This window comes from Lathyrus oleraceus, chromosome 5 (genome assembly GCF_024323335.1).
Source record: "Lathyrus oleraceus cultivar Zhongwan6 chromosome 5, CAAS_Psat_ZW6_1.0, whole genome shotgun sequence".
Lineage (NCBI taxonomy): Eukaryota > Viridiplantae > Streptophyta > Magnoliopsida > Fabales > Fabaceae > Lathyrus > Lathyrus oleraceus.
This window is the reverse complement of record NC_066583.1, coordinates 619,691,856-619,714,256: the sequence shown is the minus strand read 5'-3', so window position 1 is coordinate 619,714,256 and position 22,401 is coordinate 619,691,856. Positions and strand designations below refer to the sequence as shown.

The following is a 22,401-nucleotide window of genomic DNA, read 5'->3' as shown; positions in this document are numbered from 1 at the left end:
AACTACTCCTAAAAGAAAGGAAACCAATTAAATGGCACTTTAGACCAATAATAATTACTATAGACCATGCAATTGAAATATGAAAACTTTGAATATAATATTTATATTTATATTATTAATTCAAATAATATAATCATACAATTAATTATTATTTTGGAAATTTTCCCACATTTCCGATATTAGGAGTTGGATGCCTAGCATTGAGCAACATGCTTCTGAAAATGTCAACAAAAGACGGGTTGGGAACAAAGCTGACATGCATGATAACAAAAGAGTATCCAAACGTTGAGGGATTTATTTTTCTTTACAGTGTTATAAAACTATTTTATGTAAGGGTAGCAAACAGACATGTCCGACTCGCAAAAACTCACAAAAGAAAAGGGCGGAGTAGGACTGGGAGGACCTAGGTTAAGGTGCGAACCTAAAACCTTGACCTGTCCCGTGAAAAAAAAAGAGGGTGAGGCGGAGCGGGCATGCATGCTTTGTACCCCTAAATGATAAAACTAATAAAAAATACGTGTTAATGCATGTGCCCGCAAAATCACGAAAAAAAGAGGCGGGACATCACATGTATATTAGACGGTGAAAGTCAAAAATATTGATCCGTCCTAAAAAAAACGCGGCCAAAACGAGCAATGCTTGACGGGTTTATCCATCGCTAATATCATATTTCAAATTCAGATAACATTAATAATTCATATTAGTATGATCATATACGTATACAAAAGTAATAACACTAACACATTCCATATCCTCTCTTTCTCATATGTATGTCAAATTTGATTATATATTTCTCTCTAGGTCGTGCATACCTCCAAGGACCAAGCACTAGCCAATGAGTATGGGATCAAATTTTATGAAATAGTAAGTGGTGTAAATTTGAAAATGCCGACACTTCCTTAACTTTGCTGTTATTATTGCAAACTGAATAATTTTTTGTTGCAGAGTGCAAAAACAAATTGAAATGTGAAAAAAGCTTTCTTCTCAATCACAAGGGATATAAAAAAAAGGCTCGATGACACTGATTCTATAAAAATGGTATTAAAACTTCATCTTCTTTGAACTCATGGACATATTTATTATGTTAGTTTTTTTAAATAAGTTGATTGTGTTATTTATAACTGTTTGTCAATGAAGTTGAATGTCTGTTTGCATATTGTAGTCGACAAAAATGAGTATTAGTATCAACCAACATGCACAAAAGTCAACATGTTGTGGTTGAGGAGGTAACATTTGTGTTCAAGATCAAGAAAGAAGGAGAAAAAAACATATATGATGAGATTGAAGATGTTTAACCTTGTCATTCTTTCATCATTTCTTTCTTTTTTAGTAGTTAGTTAATCCAAATATAAATGACAATATGATTGTGTTATTGTCCCTTTTCCTTGGGACATAATTCACTAGTCATTGATTATTTGAAGGATTAATTGCACTGACATTTTTTAGAATTTGATAAAATTATACAGAGTTCATTATTGTTTCAATAAATTACAATAGTTATTTTGTTTCTCATTTTTATCAATAATTTAAAATTTTCTTTTATAACTACATATATCTTCTATGATAGCATTTCATATTATTGAAATTAATGACCAAGTGTTTTATTTGGAGAAAATAATGACTAAGTGTAAAATAATGACCAAGTGTAAAATAAGTATGATTTTTATTTTAAAAATTTATCAAATAATTCAAACGGATGATGGTGATGAATTGACAATGTAAATTTTTTTACACCGACAGTATATAATAATTAATCTCTTCTCAAAATTAAGATGGAGGTCAATATAGTTTTGTTATACTCGATAATTTATTTGGAGAAAGTAATGACTAGAGTGTTTCTCATGGCATACATTAAGCCAATATTTTTTTAAGTTGGAGTTTTTTTTAGAATTATCTTGCAATTTTATAAGTATTGAACATTTTTATTTCATGTACTCAAATCATATACCATGTTATTTTTTTTACTCAATCATATACCATGTTATTTAAAACACGCTATATCATAAATTTTTAATTTAAAAAATATCTGAGGTTGATACTGATATTGGATAATTTAAATTAAAGAGACAAATTTTATAATTCAATATAAATAAAATATCAAAGTTAATATTAAGTTTATATTCAATATTTTAATAAATATCCAATAAAAGTAAAATACAAACAAAAATGGGTTACAAAAGTCAAATATATTAGATATATTTAGTCAGAGAGAATATTTAATTAGACTAGATACATTTAATTAGAGAGAATATATATATATATATATATAGATATATATATATATATATATATTAATTTCGGTGTAAATATTTTGATTTTAATTTAAAGGCATAATTGCTTACGTTACAAATACACACGATGATGTTCATTCCCTCTAAAACAATTCTAGTTCTTCCGTTGAACTATTACCGAACCTCTCTCGTTCACAATTTTCTTGCTGCTTCTCATCTAATCGGTATATTTTCGTCTCAATCTCTTGCATTTTGTTTTCCTCCATGAAGGAATTAACATTAACATGAAATTCATATCTTTTATTTCATGTAGATAGGCATCAATTTAATTTATTGCAATTTCATTCATTGATTAAAAGTGTTGATGGCTCTTCCAAGTGAAGATTACGATTACCTCTTAAAGGTTCTTTTGATCGGCGACAGTGGTAAGTTACCACTTCTTTATCTCTTGTCTCTTGATTTTTCACGGCGAGGTAATTGTACTTGATTTTAGAATTGGATATTTTCAATGTGTTCATTGATAAAGTATAAATGTAACTATGTTGTCGAAAAGGTTTGAATTGGGAATTTTCTCATGTAAACCACCATTTTTTTCATACTTAGATTTTTTAGTGTGAAAATTAGACCTAAATTTACTAAATGTCAAATTGCTTTCTCAAATTGTTCCTTGAGAATTGTTTAATTCCTATACAAAGTCCATAATTTGTGTATATTAACTTTGATTGCAGGTGTTGGAAAGAGTTCTCTTCTTGTACGATTCTCTGAAGGATCTTTTAGTACTAGTTATCTTCCAACTATGGGGTGAGTTTTCATGATTTTGGTGTAGAGTTGCACAAGCTAGTGTGTGAGGATTTCCTCTTAATGACAAGTCATTCTTCCTGATGCAGCATCGATTTTAGAAACAGAAACATAGAGATGCATGGAAAACGAATTAAGCTCCAAATTTGGGATACTGCAGGTCAAGAGCGATTCCGAACAATTACAAGAGGTAAGATTTGAATTTATTTTTGAGTGAAAGTATTCGTCAAGTACTCATTTTGATCTTAAATATAAGCAAAAATTCTGATATATCTGGTTATCCTTTATTTTGAGTCGAATTTTTAGCCAAACCTTGACTTGATTTATTTTTCTACTTCAGCTTACTATCGCGGTGCTATGGGAATATTACTAGTCTATGATGTGACAAATGAGTCTTCATTTAACAGTAAAGTTTTCAGCTTGTGCTTTGGTTTAAAAGTTGAACTAAAGTTCTGTTGTTTTTACTTCCAAGGCTTTGCCACATGGAATATTCACGCAATTTATACTAATTTCAGATATTAGGAGTTGGATGCTTAGCATTGAGCAACATGCTTCTGACAATGTCAACAAAATACTGGTTGGAAACAAAGCTGACATGGGTGACAATAAAAGAGTATGCAAACATTGAGAACTTCTTTGTCTTTGGAGTGTTATAAAACTTCGTTTTATGTAGGGGAAGCAAACAAACATGCATGTCTCATAAAAACGCAAAAGAAAAGGGCGGGGCAGGATAGGGAGAACCTAGTTAAGGGTGCGAACCTAAAACCTTGACTTGTCCCGTGAAAAAAATGAGGGTGAGGCAGAGCGGGCATGCAGACTTTGTACCCTTAAAGGACAAAAGTTGTAAAAATTCGTGTTAATGCATACGCCCATGAAATACCGAAAAAAAGAGGCAAGATGTCACATGTATATTAGACGGCGAGAGTCTAAAATATTAACCCGTCCCGTGAAAAAACGTGGGCAAAATAGGCAATGCTCGGCGGGCTTTGTCATCCCTAATTTAATGTTTCATACTCATATAACATGAATAATTCATACCAGTATGATTATATATGTATATAAAACTAGTAACAATAACACATTCCAAATCCTCTCTTTCTCATATGTATGTCAAATTTGATTATATATTTCTCTCTAGGCCGTGCCTACCTCCAAGGGCCAAGCACTAGCCAATGAGTATGGGATCAAATTTTTTGAAACAGTAAGTGGTGTAAATTTGAAAATGATGATACTTCCTTAACTTTGTTGTTATTACCATAAACTGGATAATTTTTTGTTGCAGAGTGCAAAAACAAGTCGAAATGTGGAAAAAGCTTTCTTCTCGATTACAAGGGATATAAAACAAAGGCTTGATGACACTGAATCTATGAAAATGGTATTAAAACTTCATCTTCCTTAAACTCATGGACAAGTTTATTATGTTAGTTTTTTTAAATAAGTTGAATGTGTTATTTATAGATGTTTGTCAATGAAGTTGAATGTCTCTTTGTACATTGCAGCCGGCAAGAATTAATATTAGTATCAACCAACATGCACAAAAGTCGGCATGCTGTGGTTGATGAGGTAACATTGATGTTCAAGATCAAGAAAGAAGGAGAAAAAATATGAATGATGAGATTGAAGATGTTTAACCTTGTCATTCTTTCATAATTTATTTTATTTATTTGTATTTAGTTAATCCAAATGTAAATGACAATGTGACTATGTTATTGCCCCTTTTTCTTGGGATGTAATCTAATAGTCATTGATTATTTGAAGGGTTAATTGTACTCGCATTCTTTAGAATTTGATATAATTATATGAAACTTGTTATTGTTTCAATAAAGTACAATAGTTATTTTGTTTTTCATTTTTATCAATAATGACCAAGTATTTTATTTGGACAAAGTAATGACTAAGTTGATTCTCAAAATTAGGATGGAGGTCAATATAGTTTTGTTATATTGGATAATTTATTTGGTGAAAGTAATGACTAAGTTGTTTCTCAAAACATGCATTAAGCAATTTTTTTTAAAGTTGGAGTTTTATAGAAATATCTTGCAATTTTATAAGTATTGATCATTTTGATTTCATATACTCAAATCATATATCATGTTTTTTTTACTCAATTATATACCATGTTATTTAAAACACGCTATATCATAAATTTTTAGTTAAAAAAATATCTGAGATTGATATTGAAATTGGACAATTTAAATTAAAAAGACACATTTAATAATTGAATATAAATAAAATATCAAAGTTAATCTTAATTATATATTTAATACTTAATAAATATCCAATAAAAGTAAAATACAAACAAAATGGGTTACAAAAGTCAAATGTATTAGATATATTTACTTAGAGAGAATATTTAATTAGACTAGATACATTTAATTAGAGATAATATTTTTTAATTTCGATGTAAATATTTTGATTTTAATTTATAGGCATAATTGTTTATGTTACAAATACATACGATGATGTTAATTCCCTCCAAAAACAAATTCTAGTTCTTTCGTTGAACTATTACTGAACCCCTCTCGTTCATAATTCCCTTGCTGCTTCTGATCTAATCGATATATTTTCGTCTCAATCTCTTGCATTTTATTAACCTCAATGAAGGAATTAACATTAACATGAAATCCATATCTTTTATTTCATTTAGATAGGCATCAATTTAATTTATTGCAATTTTATTCAATAATTGAAAGTGTTGATGGCTCTTCCAAGTGAAGATTAGGATTACCTCTTAAAGGTTCTTTTGATCAGTGACATTGGTAATTTATCACTTCTCTATCTCTTGTCTCTTGATTTTTCACGGTGAGGAATTTGTACTTGATTTTAGAATTGGATATTTTCATTGTGTTCATTGATCAAGTACAAATGTAATTATGTTGTCAAAAAGGTTTGCATGAGAATTTTCTCATGTAAACCACCATTTTTTCATACTTACATTTCTTAGTGTGACAATTAGACCTAAATTTACTAAATATTGAATTGCTTTCTCAAATTGTTCCTTATAGAGGATTGTTTAATTGGTATACAAAGTCCTTGATTACAGGTGTTGAAAATAGTTCCCTTCTTGTACAATTCTATGAAGGATCTTTTAGTACTAGTTATTGAAGGTAGAGAAAAACAAGAAAGAGGGGTTTGAATTATTTTCACTGACAATAATTTTTTTTAGCAACGCTACACACCCAGGGATAAAAACAAATAACACATAAGTTTATCCTGATTCGCTTGAAATTCAAAGCTACTCCAGTCCACCATGCCAATGTGATTTCGCCTTCAATAAGGACTTAAACCAATAATCTAGAAAGATTACAACAAACGTCTAAGAATACAACAATCTCTTAGCCCTCTCAAGTCTACAAACTTCACATGTTACTTGAGTAATTACAACAACTATTGAGAATTATAAGAATGTGTTTGGTGCTTCTAGATAAGCAAGATGAACACGATTAATAACGATTGATCAATGATCACACTAAGAGCAACAACTCGTGTGTGATAACTGAAATTATAAAATGACAAGAATTTAGTATATGATTTCAAAATGTATGTGCATAATTCTTGAGTGAAAGCTTCGTGTTTCCGTATGATGATAGTGAGGTCTATATATAGTGCTTGGAGATGATACCGTTGGAGAGAGCATTGATGCTGATATCTTGCCACTCATGGGACTTAATGACATTAATTATCTTGTCCTTTCTATAGCAGTCTTGAAGCGTATTCAATATTATCCATATAGAGATTCATAACATACTTGGAATACTTCTTTGTTAAGTTATTGATTTGGATTGGTCAGATGATCTGTTGGGCGCGATCTGTTGGAATACTTCTTTGTTAAGTTATTGATTCGGATTGGTTAGATGATCTGTTGGGCGTGATTCATAGTGCACGTAAATCAGATTCTTTTCTCAAATCTTGTATTCTTTGGATAGTTGTTTGTTGTGTCTCCTTCAAATAGTTCTTTAACTGATCTTCAAGTAGAGTGTCTTCTGATGTAAGGATCTTTCAAAGTTTTCATATGTAGGATCTTCAGATGTCTTCAAATACAGAGTTTCCAAAGTCTTCATATGAACTTCAATGACTGATTTTGTGAGTGATTCTTTTGAACATGCTTGTGGTCAGCGTCATATATGATTTATGCATTTCTGAATTAGTTGTTCTGGACTTTGTTTGTCGTTAGATAATGCTCCATCAGATTCAGTTTACCTTAGAGTCCTGCATACCTAGAGAATTTATTAGGGTACCAAATTGTTTCATTCTTTGTTATCATCAAAACTTAGAGATATATTGTTGAACCAAAATCTTATTCTAACAATCTCCCCCTTTTTGATGATGACAAAAAATTCAGACAATTGATGAAACGATGGTACTTCACAAGATAGAGAGGAAAATAAATTAAAGTCAGGTACAATATGACTCCCCCTGAAATTGGAAAGCTCCCCATAAGTCTGGTACTTAGAGAGTTTGAAGTTTCTTACTAGAGCCTCTTATGTTGCTTAGCTTGTTTCTCAGTTTTCCTTATTCAGATACATCCTGTAAGAACACTTTAGACTTCACAATCTATTTAAAATGTTAGCATGTAAGCAACGCATTGTGAGACTTAGATATTAATTTCATCTGAAGGTTGTTTAATTATTTCTCCCCCTTTTTGTCAGACTAAAAAAAACATAGTAAAAAAAATATGTAGAGCAAAACAATATTTTATTAGATAAGTTGAGAGAGATACAGAGAAGAGGAAAGCCTTAGAGGCAAAAACACTTAGAGAAACAAAAAAAATAGAAAAGCCTAAGGTGCCTAAGGGTTTAGAGGATGAGGCATCCTCTAAAGCAACTGGGCGAGAAGATTCTGGATGCTGAAGTTAACTGAATCTTCCTTGTCGAGTCTGACTCTCATAAGTTGTTATTCCTTCTGAAGTTCTTCCAGAGTCTGGCGCACCAACAAAGCATTGTCAGATGTCGATGAGTCACCTCGAGTCAGAGCAACTTAAGTAGACTTTGCAGCTTCCTTTGCAGTAATATGTGCTGCTTCTTCAGCGTCAACTTTAGCTTTTGCAGCAGCAGCCTCAGCGATAGCTTTTTCCTCAGCTTCTTTCCTGGCATGCTCTTCAGCTTCTAGCCTAGCCTTTTCTTCAGCTTCTAGCCTAGCCTTTTCTTCAGCTTCCTCGCATGCTTTCTCTTCAGCTTCTTTAACCATACGTGCCTCTAGTCTCTCCTCAGCTCCTCTGATGTAGTCATTTCTGACATGATTAGAGAGTCCTTTCAACTTGAAGACCTCAGATATCATCCATCTGAGAAATCCATTCTAGTGAGTCCTTACCTCAGAAGGATTTTCACTTAGACTGGATTGTTCAGATAGCGCTCTGATCCTCGCAGCTGAGATTTCTGAGAATAAAGCAAATACCTCTTCCAAGGTTGGAAAGGTTGGTTGAGGTTCAGAGGTTGGATTTGTGGGTTCAGATGGAGTTTGAGTGGTTTCAGAGGGTTCAGTGGGAGGTTCAGAAGTTGGTAGGGTTATTGAGGGTGCTGAAGAAGGTGCGAAGAGAGATGGTGTAGGTTCAAAGGTTTCTGTGATAGATAAGATATGTTCAGAGTTTATTGGGTCTTGGAGTTGAGCCAAGGTTGGAGAGGAAGGGTCGGGGATTTCTGGATATTCAGAGTCAGAGGAAAGGTCGTAGTATAGAGGAGATGAGGGAGTGGATGGGGGAGGTGAAATGGGTTTGTTTAGAAGTAAGGCTTCAGAGATGGGAAGTGTTGTGGTTGAGAGGTAACGTTTTTGTAGAGGGGGTGAGAATGTGTTAATTTCAGTGTTGTGGGGTTCAGAGGGAGTTGGAATGGAGATAGTGGGCTCAGAGGGAGTATATGTGGTGGATGGTTGAGGTAGGGAAGAAGATATTTGTTTTAAACCAGAAGTTAAAGGAGCTTCAGGGAGACAAGACTTACTTGAAGCGGAGGAGTCATAGGCACAGGCGATCTGGTTTCTGAAGGTTCTCCCAGCTTCAGAGTTTTCTTTTTCTTTGACTTCTCAGAGGGATCTCTCTTCCTCTTCATGAAGTTAGGTGGCTTCTATGGGAGTCAGTCCACTGAGAACTTTGAGATGTCCACACTTTGAGATGCCAGATCCTAGAGGTAATGAGCACTGACCTCTGGAGGATCTATCTTGGAGAAAAGATACATTGCATGAGGTATTTTCCTCTGATCATTCAGAGCCTCCTAGGAGGTGTCCAATGTGGGTTTGACTAAGACTCTGTCAATGACCCCCATGCTCTTCAAATTTTTGGCACTCAAAGGCTTGCCAACATCCACAGTTACATCTTCCATCATGTTGATGGAGATTAGATGGTCCACCATCCCACTTTCTATCAGGACGTCGGAGATGAGCCTTCCCAGAGGGATGTAGTTTCTGGGCTTCATGTGATTTCTTGTATCCCTGACTGAATCTCTCAGATACTTGAAGAGTAAGGAGGGCAGATTCAGCTTCAGTCCCTTGTGAAGGCAATACAGGATACACTTCTGATCAGTATTGATGTAGTCAGATGAATTTGAAGCTGGACGATGGTGGATGGTGCCCAGAATAATCTTCAGCCAAACCCTCAGATTCTGGTGAAGTTCCTTATTCTTGGAGGTTTTTCCTTCTGGATTCTGTTTGAATATAGTGGGTACTATCTCTTGGGATATATATTTTTCCCTAGGGTTTATGTTATAGATCCTTCTGCCCCCAGTTTTCTCTATGTCTAGAAGCTTGGCTATGGACTTTTCTGTGATGACCATTTTGACTCCCAGGACGTAGGAAACAATGCAATGGTCGTCCCAGTCTACAAATCTCCAAAATTCCTTAACGAGGAAGGTGTAGACTGGACCGTAGAGTCTTTGGAAGTAGTTTCCCCAACCTTGTTTCTTTAGTTATGTAGTGAGATCAATATCGTTACGCTTTAGGTTGTCAAAATCCACTAGTGATTCACATAAAACTTCAAACTTTTCAAATGGCGTGGTAAGGTTAATATGAGGGGGACGGTCAAGAATGTGTGGTTCCTTGTAAGTAGTTGTTAAGGTTGTAGCAGTTTGAGGTGTTGTTTGTTGTGGAGCTACAACAAGTTGTTTAGTTGCTTCCATTTGCTGAGAATAATCAAAAAGTTGTTGTTGTTGAGAATCCATTGAGTTGGAAAAGATGAAGATTGATGTTGTTGATGAAGGTTGAAGAAGTTACAGAGAATCACAAGAACAAGAGGGTTTGTGTAGGTTTGTGATTGAAAAGTGTGAAAGTGAGAATTATGGAAAGTATATATACACAACCACTTGGCATGTAAAACAACAGCGTAAAAAGAGAATGGGAAACATTAAAAAAATTAGTCCAGAAATCTGAGTTGACACGCTTGGGGAGAATTAATTGCAACTAATGATGGTAGTCTAATCTAAAAAATATACACACTGCTCGAGGGGATCTCAACAATGTGGCTCTTGAGTTCTGTGCGAGACAGTTGTCTATAAGATCCAAGGCCATACGTTAGAGAGGCCACATGTTGGTGTTTCTTACATCAAGAATACCAAATGGTTTTTGATTCAGAAGGATGTTAATCCAGATAACATCTAACTGATAGAAGTATCAGAACCAGAACCAGATGCCCAACAAATGATTAAGTCAAAGCCTATTAAATAAAATAGAAGAAAGGCACGAGTTCATAATCATTCTGGGTAATCTGCCATGTTTAAATGTTTTAGAAGAAGGAAAATCTATCTTCAGCCAAGAGTTTTGTGAAGATATCAGCCCATTGATGGTCTGTATCTATGAATTTTAAACTTAGTACCCCTTTCTGAACATAGTCTCTGATAAAATGATGTTTAATTTCTATGTGCTTCGCTCTGGAATGTAAAATAGGGTTCTTACTTAAATATATGGCAGCAGTATTGTCACAAAAGATAGGTATGTTACTCTCATATATCTGAAGGTCCTCAAGCTGGTTCTTCATCTAGAGCATCTGAGTGCTGCATAGTAAAGCTGAAATGTATTCTGCTTCTGCAGTTGACAATGCAATGGTTGATTGTCTTTTGCTAGCCCATGAGATGAGGTTTCCTCCTAAAAACTGACAGTTCCCAGATGTGCTTTTGCACTCCAGTCTGTCTTCAACGTAATATGCATCACAATACCCAGAAAGCCTATACTCTGATGTTTTCTTCTACATCAAGCCAAGGTTAGGTGTTCCTTTTAGATACCTCAGGATTCTCTTAACAACAGTTAAGTCAGATTCCCTTGGATCTGATTGGAATCTGGCACAAAGACACACGCCGAATAAAATATATGGATGCGTAGCAGTCAGATAGAGAAGAAAACCTATCATAGCACGATAGAGTTTCTGACAAACCTTTTGACTTACCTCTTCTTTCTCTAGAATGCAGGTAGGATGCATGAGAGTCTTTGCTGGTTTATTTTCTGACATTTCAAATTTCTTTAGAATGTCTTTTATGTATTTGCTTTGATATACATAGGTAGCATCTGAAGTTTGATTAATTTGAATCCCTCAAAAGAATTTTAGTTATTGCATCCGACTTATTTCAAATTCGGCATGCATTAACTCAGAAAAATCTTGACAAACAGAGGGGTTAGCAGAACCAAAAGTTATATCATCAACGTATATCTGACTGATCATAAGGTCATTTCTGATGTTTTTACAGAAGATAATAGAATATAATTTGCCTATAATAAAATTATTTTCCAGAAGAAAAGTACTTAGTCTTTCATACCAAGCTCTGGGAGCTTGTTTCAGACCATAAAGAGATTTTTTCAGTTTAAAAACATGTTCTGGACATTTAGAGTTTTCAAACCCAGGAGGTTGATGAACGAACACCTCTTCAGAAATATATCCATTCGGAAACGCACTTTTGACATCCATCTGATATAATTTGATGGAGTGATTTACAACAAAATATACAAGTAAGCGAATAGATCCTAACCTGGCGACTGGAGCAAAGATTTCATTGTAGTTAATACTTTTTGTTGATTGTAACCTTGTGCCACCAGTCGTGCTTTTTTTCCGACCACTTCACCTTTTTCATTGAGTTTATTTCTGTATACCCATTTGGTTCCAATCATATGAGTTCCCTTGGATCTTGGTACAATATCCCAGACACCATTCTTCGCAAATTGATCAAGTTCTTCTTTCATTGCCAGAATCCATTCTTTGTCTTGAAGAGCTTCTTCATAGGATGTTCGCTCTATTAGAAATACTAGTCCCATAAGTGTTTCTTTAGAGACCTTAAATTTTGATCTTGTTCTAACAGGTTCATCCTTATTTCCCAGAATCAATTCTTCAGAAATGTTCAGTCTATTTCTTGATCTTTTCTGATTGATTGAGAATTCAGGTGCTTCTGACGTTTCCCTTTATGCTTCTTCAAATTCTTTGGTCTTTTCGTCAGAGCCTGCAAGAGTTATCTCTAAATCTGCAAAATTCTCAACTAGCTTTGACTTTTCAGAGTCAAGCTTATCATCAAATTTGACATGTATTGATTCTTCCACAATTTGTGTTTCTTTATTGTATACTCTATAGCCTTTAGAGCGTTCTGAGTATCCTAACATAATACACTTTTGTGCTTTAAAGTCAAACATGTTCAGATTATCTTTAGTGGTTAGAATAAAACAAGAACATCCGAAAGGATGACAATAAGAAACGTTGGGTTTTCTTCCCTTACACAGTTCATAAGGAGTCTTCTTCAAAATAGGTCTAATAGATATTCTATTATGAATGTAACACGCTGTATTCACTGCTTCAACCCGGAAGTGCTTAGCCACATTTGTTTCATTGATCATGGTTCTGGCCATTTCTTGGAGGGTCACATTCTTCCTTTCTACAACTCCATTTTGTTGTGGAGTTATAGGATAGGAGAAGTCATGGGATATTCCATTAGAGTCAAAAAGTTCTTCAAAAAGTTTTTTCTCAAATTCTCCACCATGATCACTTCTGACTCTGATAATTTTAAAGTCAAATTCATTTTGCACTTTTAAACAGAAACTAGTGAACACAGAATGTGACTCATTCTTGTGTCTTAGGAATTTTACCCATGTCTAACGACTATAATCATCAATAATTACAAGTCCATACTTCTTACCTTTGACTGACGCAGTCTTAACAGGTCCAAACAAGTCAATGTGTAGAAGTTCTAGAGGCTTAGAGGTAGAGACAACATTTTTATTTTTGAAAGTTGTTTTAGAGAATTTTCCTTTCTGACATGCTTCACAAAGAGCATCTGAAAAAAACTTCAGCTTAGGTAGGCCTCTGACTAACTCAAGTTTATTTAGCTGAGAAGTCCTCCTCAAGCTAATGTGACCTAAGCATCTATGCCACACTAATTGCTCTTCATTTACAGACAGTAAACATTTTACATTTTGATCTTTTAAATCTGAAAGCTTAATTTTGTAAATGTTGTTCTTTCTCTTACCAGTGAAAAAGACTGTGCCATTTTTCTGATTTACAACTTTGCACGTTTTTTTATTAAAGATTATATCATAATCGTTATCACTTAATTGACTTATGGATAACAAGTTATACATTAATCATTCAACATAAAGGACATCAGAAATAGAGGGAAGAGATCCATTACCAATTGTTCCAGATCCTCTGGTTCTTCCTTTCTGATTTCCTCCAAAGTCTACGAAGCCAGCGTCCTTAAGTTCCAGGCTTTGGAACATATGCTTTCTTCCTGTCATGTGTCACGAGCATCCAGAGTCCAGGTACCACGATTGGTGTTTTAACTCTGTTGCATAAGATATCTGTAATATATTCTATTTTATCCTTTGGTACCCAGAATCTTTTGGGTCCTTTATGATTAGTTCTCCCAGAGTTTCTGACAACTTTGGGTTTTCTAGCATCATTGAATTTCTATGTTTGTGCATGTGCGTAATGATAAGAAAAGGGGATTTAGGTTTGTTTTCTACAGAAGATTTTAATTCATCTTCATCAGAGTCATATCCAATTCCTCTTTTCTTATTGTGACTAACACCATAAATTTCATGTTTCATATTCATATAACATGAATAATTCAAACTAGTATGATCATATATGTATACAAATCTAGTAACACTAACACATTCCACATCCTCTCTTTCTCATGTGTATGTCAAATTTGATTTTATATTTCTCTCTAGGATGTGCCTACCCCTATGGGCCAAGCACTAGCCAATGAGTATGGGATCAATTTCTTCGAAACAATAAGTGGTGTAAACTTGAAAATATGGAAACTTCCTTAACTTAGTTATTATTACTACAAACTTAAGAATTTTCTTCTGTTGCAGAGTGCAAAAACTAGTTGAAATATGGAAAAAGCTTTCTTCTCATTTACAAAATAAGGGCTCAATGACACTGATTCTATGAAAATGGTATTTAAACTTCATCTTACTTGATTTCATGGACAAGTTTATTGTGTTATTTAATAGCTCTTTGTCAATGAACTTTACTTTTTATTTTTACATTGCAGCCGACAAGAATTAGTATTAATATCAACCAACGTGCACAAAAGTTGACATGTTATGGTTGAGGAGGTAACATTAGTGTTCAAGCTCAAGAAAGAAGGAGAAAAATACATGTATGATGTGATTCAAGATGTTTAACCTTGTCATTCTTCCATAATTTCTAAGTAGCTGGTTAATCCAAATAAAAAATGACAGTGTGATTGTGTTATTGTCCCTTTTCCTTGGGATATAATCCACTGGTCATTGATTATTTGAAGGGTTAATTGCACGTATTCTTTAGAATTTGATAAAATTATACGGAGCTCATTATTGTTTCATGGTACAATAGTTTTTTTTCTTCTTATTTTTACCAATAATTTATATTTTTCTTTTATGACTACATATATCTTCTTTGATAGAATTTCATATTAGTGAAAATAATGACCAAGTGTTTTATTTGGAGAAAGTCATGACTAAGCTGTTTTTTCAAAATTAGGATGGAGTTCAATATAGTTTTGTCATATTGGATAATTTATACGGCATAGAATTTTTATTTATTTAATAAAGATAATTTATTGATTAAGAAAAGAAAAAAAATTGATGAGGGGATGTAAAACATAACACTACTATAAAATATATCTTTGATAACACTAAATTCCGATAGTTAAGTGTGGTAATACCTCATTTTTTGACGCGTTTTTTTTTATATTTACGTAAAGACATCGCATTACAGTCAAACTAATTAACCGTGATTATACATTCATGAAGTGACCGAGTTCGAATCTTAGCTTCAATAATTTTCTACTTTATATATATATATATATATATATATATATATATATATATATATATATATATATATATATATATATATATATATATATATATATATATATATATATATATATATATATATATATATATATATATATATATATATATACCAATCACCACGGTTGGTAATGTCAACCGTTGTGAAAGGCATTACATTTTATCATGGTTTTTTAATACGACCGTGGTGAATTTTTTACCCATATATAAGTGAATTAACTCTTGCTTTTTGACATAATCGTTGTATCTCTCACAACAAAACCCTAGCACACATTTTCTCTCTTCTTCTTCATCATTAGATTTCCTATTTTATATTATAGTCTCAATCTTATTCTTCATACATAAAGGTATTATTCTTCTTCCTTATTCTCTCATTTTTGTGTTTGTTTTTTATTTTTCACATGATTTTTACATGATTTTCTTCTTGTTCGAGAGTTTATGGATTTTTTCTGTTGTTGTATATTATTGTATGTTGTTATTGTTATTGTTGTTGTTGTTGTTGATGATGATGATGATAAATGGAGATAAATGTTAGTTGACATGATTTTCATATTATTTATTTCGGTTTCACATGTTTTGTTGTTAATTGTTGTTGTTGACAATTTTTTTTCCATATTCTCTCTTATTCGTGTATGTTGTTGTTATGTTAATGTTATTGTTATGTATGCTGATAAATTTTTGTTGGGTTACAATATATTGCTAGTTTATATTAACATGATGTTTTTTCATGGTGTTTATAGGACTACAATTGATTTGTGTTACTATAAAGAAAAAATACAAAAGAAGATGAAGTTGAAGTGAAAGATGCAAACTCGTGTGATAGACCTAGAATGACATTTATTCAAATTAAACACAAGTTTGTAGCTTTCTCCTCAGTTTTATCTTCCTTTCATTTTACGAGTTTTCATGCGATGGATGTGGTTCACATGATGGTTTGTCTTGATTTTTCATGATTTTTTTCAGTTAAAGGTATGTATGTTATTGATAAATGTTGTTGATGTTGTTTTGTATTGTTTGTTAATAAGTTGTTTTTCACGTGTAGCTAGAAAGTGGTCGTTGTTCTTTACTTATCATTGATGCAGTTGATTGTATGAACATGGATCTAAGAGAGTTGCGAACTTGTGCTCACCGCGGAATTATTATGAGTCTTTCATATAATATTCCCACAGTGAACACATGTTTCCTTCTCTCCATTCTACTTTATCCTCTTCATAGCTTTCAGGAACAATTAGTTATCAAGTTCTCCTAATATATGTTAATTAATTGATATTTTGTTGATAAATATTGTTAGTGAGTTTGTTATATCATATATGGTTGCTTGTTTCACTAACCCCTCAGTGAATTTGAATTCATTTAAATAAATTAAATTGAATATTGTTCCTTACATCTTTTAATTAAATTGAAGAATACTACATTTTCAAATAAGAAAATACATGTGCAGATAGATTACTCAATACATATTTTTTGTTGTTGATTATAACATTCACTTCCTATCTATACTTTTGAAAGATTTTTAAGAGGTAAATTGAACATGAGCTTTTTAATGTATTATTCATTAGTGAATTTATGAACTATTAAGAATTGTTTACATTTTGTTTTTTAAAAAGTTTTTTTAAAAATAAATTTTACACTAATCGTGATTAAAATATACCATAATTTTTGTTGGGTCAAAAAAAGACCATAATTTTAATAAGCACTGTAATATTTAATTTTAATAATATTATCGTATTTCATTTTAATTAAAATTCATACTTTTTAAAAAACATACAAAATAATTTTAATTACCATGAGCCCAACGTTACCTCACATCACATTCATCATGAACATGATGACACACAATTGTCCTATCATTCCTTTTTCTCACCTTTTATCTCAATGGAAGTTCAGTTGAATAAATTGAAGTATACTCAAAACATGATGATATCTATCGGTTAGGTGATGATGAGGTATGGTGCATGAGAAGCCATTTAAACATGTGCCTCAAAGGAGTGTCAAAGTTTAAATAAAGGAAGAAGAAAAGGGAATATGTGAGACTGATAGTGGGGTTCGGAGGAAAGAATGATGAAGTAATAACTGTGCACCTGACAGTATAAGAGTGACAAAGGGGGTTGAGAAGATTATGAAAAATAAAGGAGCTCACTTGTGATTTGATTATTATAGTTTGATATAATATTATCTGATGTTTGGTTGACATATAGTTCTTTCTAAAGATCTTAGTAGTCTTTTTTGAAAGTTTCATCTTTTTAGGTGGTAGTGTAAAGTCTATAGGGGTCTTTCTATGATTTGACATGCAGTGGTTTGGTCTATTTGTAGGGTTAGGAATGAGGTAACATTTTTTCAATCTTCAACAAAAGAGAAAGACGTGGAGGAGAAAAATATATTTTTTTGGCTTGAAAATGGTTTTTGGGGAGAATAACTGAGACATCTTGTACCTTCACGGAATGACTTCATAATCCTATACTTCGGATTAACCAATAGCGTGTAAGTTTTAGAGTGAGCAATCTAAGAGAGGGGTGAATTAGACTTGCTGGATTTTTCTGGTTTTTATGAAAGTTCCTTTTCTCTTACTTTTCCGAAAATAAGTTAAATGTTGCAACTTGATTATAAAAAGTGATGCAGAAAATAAAAGTGCATAAAAGTAAATGACACAAAAATATATACTAATTTCCCTTATCAACCAAGAGTACATCTAGTCCCCTCACACCCTGTGAGAGATTTCAACTATTGTTAGATATTTGTATAAGCCTCACACTAAGACTTCTCATACAGTCTTCTAACAACAAAAAAGAATCACACCACTTCCTTTATTCAAAACACCAATAACTATGGTGGAATTTGAATTAAACCAATTCAAAAGAACTTTTTACAACAATCACCAACAACTTGATGATCACAAAAATACAGATTTAACACTTGAACTTGTATCTCTTTTGACTTACTTGTATGATAAGATATATGAAAGTGTTGGCTCTTCTTTTTATCTTTGATCACAATACAAACATATACACTTAAGTGCTCATAAATGATATGAATGTAACTTGTTTAAATGATGTAAAAGTTTATGCACAAAGTTTCATTTGAAAATATATGAACACTTCATAACTTTGTTTGGATTAATTTCAAAACTACATTTTGAAAGAGTTGATTTTCATTTTAATGATATATACACCTTATATAAATAAATAGGAAATTAAATACACATGTTTGCTTATCCAGACGAGTCCTTACAACTTCATTTTCTTGCTTTAATTCTTGCAGAGTCTTCAGAACCAGAGGAATGGGTTAAGAACCAGAGTCTTCAACTTTAACAATTGGTTTGGTCCCAGAGACGATTGCAATTGCAGTTTCTGAAGAATAAGGAGGGACTACATCATCAACTTCAACTTCTACTTCTTCTTAAATAACCAGAATTATTGGGATTTTAGTTCCTTGAGGAGGATGAGCTCTTATAGGAGTTCTTGGAGAGAATAAGTCCACAAGAGGTTCTAAGTATTCAGATAACTTGTCACTGAATCTTTTCCAAACACCTGTATAATAGAGTTCCTTAATCTCCCTAGAACGTGAGTTCATCGATTTTCTAAGGTCAGCCCGAGCAACATCACTTTGAGCATGATTGACACAGTTTATGCAGTCTTGTACTACAAAATAGAGACGCTCATTTGCCTCTGATTTGAATTATCTAACTAAATCATCAATTTCCTCAGGGTATGTGATAGGGTGAGGTTTAGATTCTATCTCATAGTTAGAAGAAATGTCTATGGTTTAGTTAGAAGAGATGTTTATGGTTTGGTCATAAGAATCAGGAGTAGAAGGTTCATTGTTTCTGATTCGTTCCATGAAGGTGTCAATGATAAGTTCATCTATGATAGGTTGGGAGGATGAAGTTGGTGGAGTGGGTGTGTCTTTTGGAAAGGCACGAGCTACAAGTAATATGAGTGTAACAGAAGATGGTGTGAAAAAGATAGAATTAAAAGAGTAGTCTTCTGGTTGATTCGGTTGAGGGTCAGTGGGGGTTGGTTCAGAAGTTAGTGGTGATGTTGGTTCAGATGGTTGTTCAATCGTGATAGTGGGGGTTACTTCAGGTGCAGTGTTTTTATTTGTATTGAGGATTTGGGAGAGTAATGTTGGTGGAATAATTATTGTGGTTACTGGGGCAGTAGTTGATGTTGTTGTTTCAGAAATAATTGGAATATTAGTGATGATGGTTGATTAAGCTATTGTTTGATTTGGTATTGGGATTGTTAAAGAAACATGTTTTTTTTTGGAAGGGGAGTTTTTATGGTTCCAAATTGAATGGAAGGTGATGGTGGTGGAATTGGTTGAAGAGAAATAGATGAAATAGTAAGATTAGAACTACCAGAATTAAATAAATTCTTAGTCATATGATACTTATCATATGGTCTAGTCTGAGGAGTAGATGCTTCAACAGCTCTAATGTTCCTAAAACTGACAACTTTTGCTTCTGGTCTCATTGTGTCTCTCAGAAGTCCTAGCAACCTTGGTGGAGGGTCTGGCAGTTCTAGAAGGTCCATCACCAAAAGATTTAGACTTCCTCTTTCTCTTAAGATAGTACATATTAGGAGGATGATATGGGAGTTCCTCATAAGAAAATGAAACTGAAGTTACACCTTTTGCCGAGCAATCAACAATGTAAGATTCCAGAACTTCTGGAGGATCTTCCTTGGAGAAGATTGGAAAGTCATCCATTGGAATTCTTCTAGCACCAACAATCTTTTTATCCAGAAGCTCTAAAGGGTCAATGATAGAAGAGATCAAAGACATATTCTTTATATTTCTTCCATTGAAATTCTTCCCAACATCAAATTCCACTTCCTTTGACATACCTACTTCCATTAGCGTTTGAAATAACTTGCTTTCGAAGATAATATCATAAATTAACCTTCCCAGAGGTACCCACTTTCTGAGTTTTGGGGATCCATCTCTTGTCTCCTTAACCATCTCCCCCATATACTTGAAGAGGATAGAAGGTAAGTTCATCTTTGTTCTAGAAGACAAATAATACAACATGTACTTCTGATCAATGTTGGTGTAATATGAAGAATTTGTTGAAGGTCTGCGATGAATGCATCCCATAAGAATCTTGAACCAAACCCTAAGATGTTTGTGAAAATTCTCGGCATTGGAGGATTTCTTTCCATCTAGAAAAAGTACTCTACCAATCTCTTCCATTATTTCCTTCTTTGCAACCATGTAAAAACAATGTTTCCCAGTACCATCATGATTGAGAAGTTTAGCAATTGACTTCTCATAAATGGTGATTTTATGCCCTAACACAGAAGAAGTGATTTGAAGATTTGTGGGAAAAGCAAAAATCCAAAATTGCTTCACTAACTCAGTATACATAGGTCCTTTGAGACATTCAAAGTAACCTTCCCAACCCTGAGTTCTAACACCTTCAGTCAAATCATAACCATTTGCTTTATGGTTTTCAAAATCCACCATTAATTCACATAAAACTTCTAACTGATTAATTAGGGTAGAAAGAGTAAGTTCCTGAACTCCTTCTCTTATCTGCTCTTATTGTTGAGGTTGTTGATGTTCTTGTTGAGCATGTTATTAAGATTGAGCCATTGATAATGAAGAACAAGGTTTGGGGTTGCAGAGAAATTTTAGCTTGAAAGAGAGAAGGTGTGGTAAGTGAAAGTAGCGTAAGTGTGTGAAGTGAGTTTTTATAAGGGTTTTGTAATCATGCAAAAATCTTGAACCATGAAAAATTCTGACAAAGGGGAGTGCGTAGAGAGATTTTACTTAATCCCAAGAAATCTCTTCACCCAATGTGTCACTCAGCTGTTTAGAAGCCTTTCAGTTTTCTAAGACATTTGTCTTTAAAAATGGATCCATTAACCAAGACTGGTTGACAACTAATTAATGCAAAAGTTGTTCAGTATCCAGAAGATAGAACATTTAACCAAAAAGGTTCTGACTAGACACTTCTGAACTTATGAAACCTTCTCACTTCAGAAGACTCAAATATTCAGAGTCAAAATATCTCAGAGTCTCATTGAACCATTATGATAAATTAAACATTCTGAGATAATCATCTTTTTCATTATGAAAAATAAATCCATTTTTAAATTCTACAGAATAAAAAAAATATATCTTCAATAAGGGGTTTTGTAAAGATATCATCCCATTGATGGTCTGTATCAATAAATATTAAGTTTAAAATTCCCCTATGAATATACTCACGTATAAAATGATGTTTAATCTCAATATGTTTAGCCCTATAATGTAAAATGGGATTCTTAGATAAACAAATAGCAGAAGTATTATCACAGAGAATATGAATGTTACTCTCATATATATGAAAATCTTCTAGCTGACTTTTCATCCAGAGCATCTGAGTGCTGCATCCAAAAGTTGCAATATATTCATCTTTTGTAGTTGATAGTGTTATGGTTGATTGTCTCTTGTTGAACCATGAGATCAAGTTGTCTCCCTGAAATTGACAGCTTCCATAAGTGCTTTTCTTTCAAGTCTATCTCCAGTGAAATCAACATCACAATAACCCACTAGCTTGTACTTTTTGATTTTCTATAACAGAAACCAAGGTTAGTAGTACCTTTCAGATACCTTAAGATCCTCTTAACAAATGTTAAGTAGGATTCTCTAGGATCTGATTGGAAGCAAGCACGCAGACAGACACTAAATAAAATGTCAAGTCTAGAAGAAGTTAAGTATAAGAGAGAACCAATCATACATTTGTATACCTTTTAATCTACCTTTGCACTTACCTCATCCTTCTCAAGGATACAGTATAATGCATATGAGTCTTTACTATCTTGAATTATGACATGTCAAACTTCTTCAGAAGTTCTTTAGTATATTTTTGTGTTGACCTATAGCACGTATGTGTCGACACATAGATTGTTTTTCCCATAAAAACTTGTTTTTGATGCATGAAACCTTTTTCAACTCATTTCAAAATGTTTTTATGCTTCCTAATGCTAAGATACACATTGAGACTTAGAGGATACCGTCCAATATACATAAACGCTAGAGTATCCTAGTTTTGACATCATACAAAATACATCTAATAAAAAGTTGCACTCACGCCTATTCTGGGCAAGACTCCTTATGAATTGTGGAA

At 33.1% G+C, this 22,401-nt stretch overlaps 1 protein-coding gene across 4 annotated transcripts; it reads left to right on the top strand.

Annotated features, from left to right (window-relative positions):
* The first annotated feature begins 2,310 nt into the window (after positions 1-2,310).
* LOC127087142 (ras-related protein RABE1c) lies at positions 2,311-4,876 on the top strand. Of its 4 annotated transcripts, none has more exons than XM_051028005.1 (9): positions 2,311-2,455; positions 2,549-2,656; positions 2,960-3,032; positions 3,119-3,219; positions 3,370-3,435; positions 3,545-3,642; positions 4,168-4,230; positions 4,312-4,404; positions 4,529-4,876. In XM_051028005.1, the coding sequence occupies exons 2-9, from the start codon at positions 2,596-2,598 to the stop codon at positions 4,586-4,588; spliced, it is 615 nt and encodes a 204-aa protein (XP_050883962.1). In that variant the 5' UTR covers positions 2,311-2,455; positions 2,549-2,595; the 3' UTR covers positions 4,589-4,876. The 4 variants fall into 4 exon arrangements, with proteins under 4 accessions (XP_050883962.1, XP_050883961.1, XP_050883959.1 ...); XM_051028004.1 differs by having other exon boundaries at positions 2,319-2,455; positions 2,545-2,656; XM_051028002.1 differs by having other exon boundaries at positions 2,333-2,455; positions 2,591-2,656.
* Positions 4,877-22,401: the final 17,525 nt, after the last annotated feature.

Coding starts and splice junctions, on each gene's coding strand:
- LOC127087142 (XM_051028002.1), top strand. CDS start 2,359: ATGATGTTCATTCCCTCTAAAACAATTCTAGTTCTTCCGTTGAACTAT. Junction 2,456..2,590: donor TGCTGCTTCTCATCTAATCG/GTATATTTTCGT, acceptor ATTGATTAAAAG/TGTTGATGGCTCTTCCAAGT. Junction 3,033..3,118: donor AGTTATCTTCCAACTATGGG/GTGAGTTTTCAT, acceptor TTCCTGATGCAG/CATCGATTTTAGAAACAGAA.